The 8,907-nt window shown below is 51.6% G+C and overlaps 1 protein-coding gene across 1 annotated transcript; it reads right to left on the bottom strand.

Moving 5' to 3' along the window:
• Window positions 1-1,452: 1,452 nt before the first annotated feature.
• RBM41 (RNA binding motif protein 41) lies at window positions 1,453-8,108 on the bottom strand. Its single transcript, XM_009953020.2, has 6 exons — window positions 7,960-8,108; window positions 7,172-7,364; window positions 4,714-4,918; window positions 2,980-3,356; window positions 2,256-2,403; window positions 1,453-1,900 (listed from the first exon to the last, which is right to left on the bottom strand). Exons 1-6 carry the CDS (start codon window positions 8,091-8,093, stop codon window positions 1,743-1,745), a joined length of 1,215 nt encoding a protein of 404 aa, XP_009951322.2. The 5' UTR covers window positions 8,094-8,108; the 3' UTR covers window positions 1,453-1,742.
• Between the last annotated feature and the right edge of the window lie 799 nt (window positions 8,109-8,907).

The raw sequence follows: 8,907 nt of genomic DNA, 5'->3' as shown, positions 1-8,907 counted from the left end.
CTCCAAATCTCAAGGATGTGTTATTTCATGCACACATACTATGCAAGGCCAAAGCACCTTTGAAAGCAAGTGGAAAACCACTACTACTTGGGCACTACCACTACAGGTTTCTAACCTGCTGCACTCCTGCAAACCATCTCAAAACACAGAGGCTGTGCAATCCCTGGAGGGAGCATTAGCACACAGATGTGAACAACTGTGAAGCTACAAAAGAGGAAAGCAGCTTTGTTGCTTCTGCAATTCCTGACTAAGTACGTAGGTACAAAATTTAAGTAATACCTTTTCATCTTTGGTCAATTTTTTCCTACTAATATAAGCACAGAAATTCATGGCACAAAATGACCTTTAAAGCACGTAGGAGGAGGGGGAATTGTCCTGGTTTGAATTGGGGTGGCCTAGGAGCAGGTGCTGGCAAGGAGAATCAGCATGCTCCAAGGACCCAAATAACCAACATCTAGTCATAGATTCACAGAATTATAGAATCCCAGGTTGGAAGGGACCTCAGGAATCATCTAGTCCAACCTTTCAAGGTAAAAATAGGGTTTAAATGATATGGCCCAGCACCCTGTCAAGCTGAGTCTTAAAACTGTCCAATGTGCGGGAATCCACCACTTCCCTTGGGAGATTATTCCAATGTCCAATTGTCCTCATGGTGAAAAAGGTCCTTCTGGAGTCCAATTGAAATCTCCCCAGGAGTAACTTGTATCCGTTACCCCTTGTCATTTCCATGTGACCCCTCGTAAAAAGGGAGTCTCCAGCTTCTTGGTAGCCACCCTTTATGTACTGGTACACGGTAATAAGGTCTCCCCTAAGCCTTTCCTTCTCAAGGCTGAACATACCCAGTTTTCTCAGCCTTTCTTCATGTGGCAGGTCTTCCAGTCCTCTGATCATCTTTGTGGCCCTTCTCTGGACCCTTTCCAGCTTGTGCACATCTTTTTTGTATAGCAGGGACCAAAACCGAATGCAGTGCTCAAGGTGTGGTCTGATCAGCACTGAGTAGAGCGGAATAATGACTTCTTTATCTCTGCTGGTGATGCCCTTGTTAATGCAACCCAGCATCCTGTTGGCTTTCTTTGCCGCTGCAGCACAGTGTTCACTCATGTCGAGCTTGTCGCCCACCAAGACCCCCGGGTCCCTTCCCACAGGGCTGCTCTCCAGCCAGGAGCCAAGACACACTTGCCATCATAAAGCACCTGTGCAATTAGATACCTGTGCAGCCAAAGTGTCTGGAAGAAGAGGGGCAGCCTTTTTTCTTGTCCTAAAGCAACATACCTGCTGCCACCAGAGACAGGGCAGCAGCCCCACGAGCCCCTGCAAGAGTCAGGTAGTCCAGCTCCCAGCACAGAGGCCAGGACTGAACTCTGCTGACACAGTCCTGCATCAGCAGAGTACAGCACCCTTGGCTCTAGGAGACTTGTGCAGGACAAAGGTGAATAAACACACACTAAGGAAATACCATAATAAATACATTTATTTACATGGCTTCCTCCCTCCCTTCTTGCCACAAAGGGCTGAGAAGGCAGACACACATGTAGAACAGAACGAAAAAGCCAGTACACCCCTACCGTGAGAAGACAGTGCCCATCTCTCTCAAGAAGAGCCTAGTCCCCAGCTCTCTCCCTTCCCTACTTTGAGATTTGTGGACCTGCACGTTAACTCCCAAGAGTCCTTCACTGTTCCAGTTACAAACAAGGCGTTCCTACGGCCCATGAAAATCCACAACGTTCCCAGTTAGCCACCCCTTACTTGCCAGGGGGGTTCTCTCCAGCAGAGGAGCAGGGGATGGCAGAGTCACTCTCTGGCGAATGCCCCTTGCTTTTCCCAAATTCTATCACCAGCGGCTTCCCCTGCAGATTGTACCCATTTACCAACAGCATGGCATCCTGGGCCGACTGAATATCTGCAACAAGAGAGCAAAATGGGCACAAGTTACACTGCAAGTTCTGGCACAGACACACGTGGCCTTCACACAGAAGTTCCTAGCTCACGGACCCTCAGCCTGCACCACAGTACAGTGCAGCACTGGGATCCTCCCGCCAGAGTGACATGGTGAATATAAATATGGCACGTAAGAGGCTGTATCCCTTCTGTTTTGATGAATCCTCTTCCAATCCAGGGAAAAGACGTGATGAGAAGAAGAGAGAGTGAACCCTCCTCCTCAGAGAGCAGGCTTGGCACCAGGCCAGTGGCCTGCAGGAGGATATGGCACCTTCATGGGTCAGGGGAGAACGGAGAGGCGTGAGGCAGTGACTCACCAGGGAAGGTGATGAAAGCCTGACCCCTCATCCGGCCACTCAGGAGGCGGAACTGGATCGGTGGGCTGTCCTCCTTCTGGAATCGAGCAAACAAGGACACTAGGTCCTTCATTGTCACTCGAGGGCCCAGGTTCTTCAAATACAGCACCTGTTCCAGACACACAGAGGGTCAGCTGGCCTGTGCCACGTAAACAGGCACCTTTCAACCTGGTCCCAAGTCTGTACACCTCAAAGGTATAAATTAGTTCGGCCTCTTTGCCATCCCAGAGTCCTTCTTCCACCCACATGCTAACGGTGGAGTTTGGAAGACAGGTGGGTATACAAAGAAAGGCAGCTCTGGACTCAAGGAATCATCATACTTGCCTGCACCAAGTGCTGGTAGCTGCAGTTATTTATAAAACACAACAAGCTCCAGCTACCAGTCAAGCACAGTTTGAGTAAAGTGACAGGGGTTTCAGTCAGGCCTAAACAGGGAGAACACATCTTGACTAGTGACCTGCCAGAGCCGGGAAGGGCTGGGGTCTGAAAGTACAGCTCTCTGCCAGGCTGGGTGACTTCCCACTAGAGCCAAAGGTCCCCTCCCAGAGTGGAGGCTGTTCCCCCGTGGCCAGGAGGATCAATCAAGCACCCTCCAGGCAACGCAAAGAGGAGCCTTTGCCTGCTGAAGGAGCCTCAGGGCATGCTAGCAAGGAAGAAGAATAAAACTTAGTTCACCTCGACATACCTTGTTGGGCTCCCCAGGATGGTAGGATGAGAACCGGGGTATATTCCGGAGTTCTTGCTCTGAGAGACGGTTCTTGCGGATCTCCTCTTCCGGCACAAACTCTACAGGCTCTTTGATAATCACAAACCTTGGAGGGGATTTGTGGGGTCTTGTTGCAGGAAGGCTGGAACTTCTCGCCTGTTCTGCCTGCTCTTCCTGCTCTGGAAGCGATGACTCCTCTGCCACAGGCCCCTGCAGGGCCAGGGAAGGGCACAAGCATGGGTCACTCTTGGTAGGCTGGACTTCTTCAGGCCACTTCTTGCTCAGCAGCTCTTGGTAAACACTCTCCAGATGAACCATGGGGTCCTTTTCATCTGTTACCCTCTTCTGAGTGTCATCTAATCCACAACGGAGAAACATGGCAATGTGACTACCAGCAAGAACCTGGAAAAAGCACAGACTGCAGGAAGAGACACAGACAGGAGAAACTTTGTTCCAAGCTAGCCTCCATGCATCTGCCAACGAGGCCCTGAGGTTATTTAAAACAAGAATAGCCCCAGCAGCCCGCTGGTGTCACAGCTCAGGATGAACCTGCAGAGAGCAGCAGCTCTACCAGCACTTTGTGCAGAGCTCATTTCTTCCAGAGGTGTCCTCGATACTTATCTGCAGTCACATTTCAGCACATTCTAGTGACTCCTTCAACGCACCTTCCTCCTCCTGCATGGATGGCCAGGTTATGCCACACTGCCTTTCTACATCACTATATGGAATATAAACGTTTTGCTTCCAGGGACAATATCAGATTAAGCTCCTGGGTTTAAAGAAGGTCCATGGCACGGACTGACCAATGGTATCTCCTTTACTCTGTTTAATGGAAATGAGGACAGAAGTGAGAGGGGTATCTCCCAGTCTACAAGCCTCAACTTTGCCGCCTCTTGGTTTTCCTAAATGCCACAACACTGACACCAAAGGAGGGAGCAGGGGTCAGACAACCCCGGGTCAGCTGGACATTATAGTCTGAACAGCAGCAGCATCAAAGCGGAGTTTAGAAGTTCCTCCTAATCTTCTATTTAATACTGTCTTACAGACAAAAATCAGTCTGGACTGGAGCTTCATGCCCACATGTTCTCCAACTAAAGCAGACTGAAGCAGTGTTTGCCATCTCTGGACAATACTTGACTCTCCATCCAGGAAAGTCACACTAAGCCACAGACTCGGGGACAACACTGCTGGGGCAAGCAGTGCTGTCATCCTGTGGCCATGGTACTAGGAATTAGCAACTGGGCTCCAATTCCACTTCGACTACTGGGAGGTGCCTTCCACAAGTCACTCCTACTCTCTCCTGCTCTGTGCCCTTCCTTCCTTCCCACTCTTGCCAGACCGCAGTTAAACCAGAGAAGGGACGATCTCCAGCCCCACACAGGCACCTCGCGTCACTCGGTGCAGCTCGGCAGGCACCTCTGGGCTCTACCAAAGCATAACCCCAGCTTCCACGTACCATGCTGGGCTCGGCAGTACATGCAGCACAGCCACGAGATCCACGCTTTCCAAACAGAGATGGACTTTACAAGCCTCTGTATTAAACCCTTCAGAGAGCCCACTCTTTGTCTGCTCAGGAAAATATCTCCTCCTACACAGTACCAAAACAGAACTATGTCTTCAGGGACAGGAGACCAGACAGAAACGTGTCGCACTCCCACACAGCCCAGCTCTCCATGCTGGAGCAAAGACAGCAACAGCCTTGAGCCCACAAACCTTCATGGTAGAGCGCCCGGAGGAAGGAGTGGCGGTCTGTTCCCTGAAAGAGGGCATTTTCAATCTCCATCTCCCGCCGGCTCAGCTGTTTGCTACCAGCAAACCTCTGGGGCAGAGAAAGTATGCGCTGACGCTCTTCCATCTTCTCCTGGATGGCATGGAGTCGGTCCTGCGTGGCCTCCGGGGCTGCTCCCAGCCCAGAGCCCTAGAAGACAGGAACAGGTTTGCTCAGATACACCACATGCCTCCTTTTCAGAGACTCAGCCAGCAGTCACATCCTCCAGCCCCGGAGCGGGTGCAACTAGGAACCAGCCCCCAAAGAGCAGGTCACCAAGAAGTCCTGTTACTGCAAGGGCAGGACAGGAATACAACCACTCAGCAAGCCTCAGTTCTTGAGAGAAGTGGAGAAACAGCCCCTTTCTCTTGACCTTTCTGTACCGCTTTCCTTTCCCTGGCCTCACTGTGGGATGGTGTCTGTGTCCCTCTGTCCCAGCAGTCCCTGCCTCTGCCAGCTATAGCCATTTTCTAAGGCCACCTACAGTAACTGCACAACCCCCCTTTGGCATTTCTTTTGCCACACCTATGGTATCACCAAGCTCAAGTTTCCACCAAACTTTTGGTCTATGACCCTAGCGTCACTGGGAGAACTTTATTTGCTGGAAAGTGGACCCAAGCCACTGTTTGGCACCTGAGGGTAGGTTTATGCTGAGGACTAAACTCCTGACCAGCTTCACATGAGCCAGCTCCCAGAAACCACCCAGCTACTGCAGCACAGGCCTCCCAGCTAACCTGGCTACGAGCAAGCAGTCCTGTATACACCCCACTGCATGGGGCCAGAGCACAGCTAAGATTCACCAGACTTGTGCTGCCAAAGCAGAGAGGCATACCCCAGCTTCTGGAAGGGCATTTCTGCTCCCCCATACACCTCTCTCAGAATCCAAAGAACACACCTTTTGGGGACTGTAAGTGGGTTTTCTTTTCTCAAATTTAGTTTGAGAATTACTGTGGCAGATCCTTCTGCCTCGAGCAAGAAACCAGGCTTTCTCCCTGCACTGAGCACAATCTAACTAACACTTTCCCATGAGTACCTCTCCCTTCCTGCCTGACTGCATGGGTCCACATCTGCACCGCTTCCACTCACCACTTCACAGCTTCCCTGGGGCACAAAAGGCTGTTTATATGGAAAAGCAATTCTGGGAAATAATTTGAAGTACTCTGTTTTCAAAAAAAGCTGCAACTTAGCAGCTTAAAATAACAGAAGCCTGCACTCAGTACCGTGCTGAGAGCTCTGCTGGCAATCTGAAGTCCTGTCTCAGCTGATTCCTCTTTGGTGGAATCTTTCACTCAGGGCCTCCACAGACAAAGTTGCTACCTGACTTGGGCCTTCTCTCTAAATATTCTTCTTCTCTCACAAGCTGTAGAAGATGTATCCTAATGCCACTGGTTCTTTCTGTCAGAGCAGGGTTTTGCATGCTAATTTTTACTTCTAAACATCCCGGAACTGATTTCACACCAAATACAACAGCTGGCAGCACTGGCATCAATTTTCATAAACTTAACACCACCCCTCTCTAAACCAAGCTTTAATGCAGGCCACACCAGAGCTGGGTTTGCATTTAAATAATGACATCAGCTGAAGGGAGGCAAACCCATGATTACCGCAGATGGCTTCCTCCTGCACACAGCTATTGCTCAGGAAGAGGAGGAGAGACAGATGGAACCCAAGGGTCATCCCGTTTTGCACTTCCTGGTTTACAAAATTAAGAGCAGGACACTCCAGTGCACCTGACACAGGACAGCCCTGACAGCCCCAAAAGCCCCTTGGCTCTGGAATGTGAAAGAAAGGCTGAAAGTAGGGAAGGGGACCAACCCGCTTCAGCACCGCTCTGCTGCAAACCACACCCAAAGAGGAGCATGTCATTGCAATCACACACTGGGTCTAACAGCTCTGCACTGCTGTTTTGATATTGCTGTTTCCAGTCCCTTGAAGCATCTGAAAGCCCCCGAGGAGAACATACAAAACCACCCCTACAGACAGCCATCCCAAGCCAACCATGGGATCTAGGGATGGGTCACAATACAGAAAGGAGGAGGTTGAGGCATTTTGAAGTGTTTCCTCCTTTTTCTCCTCGAGCCTTTAAATCCTTCTTACACAGGTATAAACAGGTGAATTGATTTGCTTGAGACCATCAAGGCAGAAGCAGGAATATAGTCCCGTACTGCTGTGTTCCAAAGGACCAACCCTTCTTTCCACCATAGCTTTTAGCACAGACCAGTCCCCCAAAGAAAACAGGCCAGAAGAAACGTGGGATCGTGCTGGCCTAAAGGCAAGAGATACATGGAGCAGCCATTCATTACCAGAGGGCTTTACAGAGGACTTGAATCTTCTACCAGGGTGCCACAGGCCATGGGGTTAGAGGGACATGACTATATTCACATTAGAGCAGAGCATGGCTACCTTGCCTGCTGAAGCCCGGTTCTTCCAGAGCAGGATCTCCGAGTCGGAGAGGCCCAGTTCCCGAAGAGAGGCAGTTTCTTTGTTGCTCTCCTGCAGGGCCTGGAACTGTGACAAGGTCAAAGCCCCCGCAGCCTCTTCCCCAAAAGGCTTGTAAAAAGCTGCAGGGGCGAAGCATCTCCGCTTTGACTTGCACCTGTAACCCAAAGCAACAGAACAGCAGACACAACTTAGCACTGAGAAACTGAGGGAATAGGAAGGGGCTGGCCTCTCTCCCCAACCATGCTTGGTCCTGCTGCACCTAGGCTGACATGCCACGTTTCCAAAACACAACTGAGCCACGCTCTCCTGACCCTTTTCCAAGCCCACAAGATCCCGCAGGGCAGGAATCTGCCCCACCATGGGCAGGAGGCACCTCATGTAACAACAAACATCCTGCAGATGCAAATGAAGGCCAACCTGGTGGGGATGAGCTCCCCAGCCTAGAAACTCACCCCCGCATCTAGCCCAGGCAAATCAGTTATTTTCATGTAATGGGCTAAAATAAGTCAGCCCCAGCATTTGTTCCAGGAGACAAGGAGTGCTTATCTTCTGCTGTGGTGTCTGCAAAGGAGACCCAGCAAAGGAAGGAGGAAGGGCTTGTGTAGCTGTTTTGGCAGATGACAGCCTGCACCAAACACGTCCCTGGGGAGGAGGCCCCAGTGAGGTAACACTGCTGCTGCCCCTCACACGGCCAGACTCTGCTCACCGGCCCCTCCAGCAGGCCCCCCAGGGGCCAGATCAGGACTTACTGCTCGATGGAGACAGTGGTATCAAGCTGGTGGTGAAGAAGGCTCTTCAGCTGCCTCTCTCCTTCAGTCTCCAAGTCTTCCAGGAGGAGCTCATCGCTGGACAGACTGCTGTTGACCCTGGAACACACAAGCATGGCACAAAGGCGGTCAGTAAGGCAACAGGAAAAACACTGCTCAAAACACACCACCACGGCAGCATCTCTACCTCCTTCACTGTTTTTACAGGGTTTAAAGCGCAACAGGGAACCAAAACTACTTGACTAAAGCTCCCACTAATGTTAACTAGAAAAGCGAACAGATTTGGGACTACTTTAAGAAGACTAAAAATAAAAACACTGCAGGGAGCTTTCACATGCAATGTTATTTTTCTTTCTGGAAAGTTGTTTTGTTACCAGTATCTAAACAGACATTGCTAGTTTCAACGAGCCAAGACAGAAAGAAAACTGTGAGGGCAAAGAGAAACAGCAAATTTGAGCAGCACTCTATGGAAAGCTCCCTTTTCCCTTCCCGGTGTCACCTGCTTCCACGCAGACAGACAGACAGACAGACACCACCCCCACGATCACCCTGCAGACAGCACACGCCTTCGCGTGGCAGCAGGGGCCCTGCTGACCCCTCTCTCGGAGCCACCGCTCCTACCCCACGGGCTTCTGCCGAGGCGCCGGGTGCCGCAGGACCAGGCCACCGGCACCCGCGCGGCTCAGCCTGCCCGGAGCGCGGGAGGGGAAGCCCACGCCAGCCCCGGGAAGCCCTTTCGGGCCGACGCCGCACCGGCGAGGGGTGGGGACGCGGCCCAGTTTCAGGTGAAACTTTTCGCTGCCCCTTTTGGGACTACGGGAGCTCAAGGCGGGTTTGACGCCGCCAGCGGACCGCCCCCCCCCCCCCCCCCCCAAAATCAGCTTTCCAAGGCATCGCCGCCTCCACAGGAACGTCGCGCCCGCCGCGGCG

This window comes from Leptosomus discolor, chromosome 9 (assembly GCF_034619465.1).
Source record: "Leptosomus discolor isolate bLepDis1 chromosome 9, bLepDis1.hap2, whole genome shotgun sequence".
Lineage (NCBI taxonomy): Eukaryota > Metazoa > Chordata > Aves > Leptosomiformes > Leptosomidae > Leptosomus > Leptosomus discolor.
Note: the sequence above shows the minus strand (reverse complement) of the source record. Positions and strands in the feature narration are given on the sequence as shown.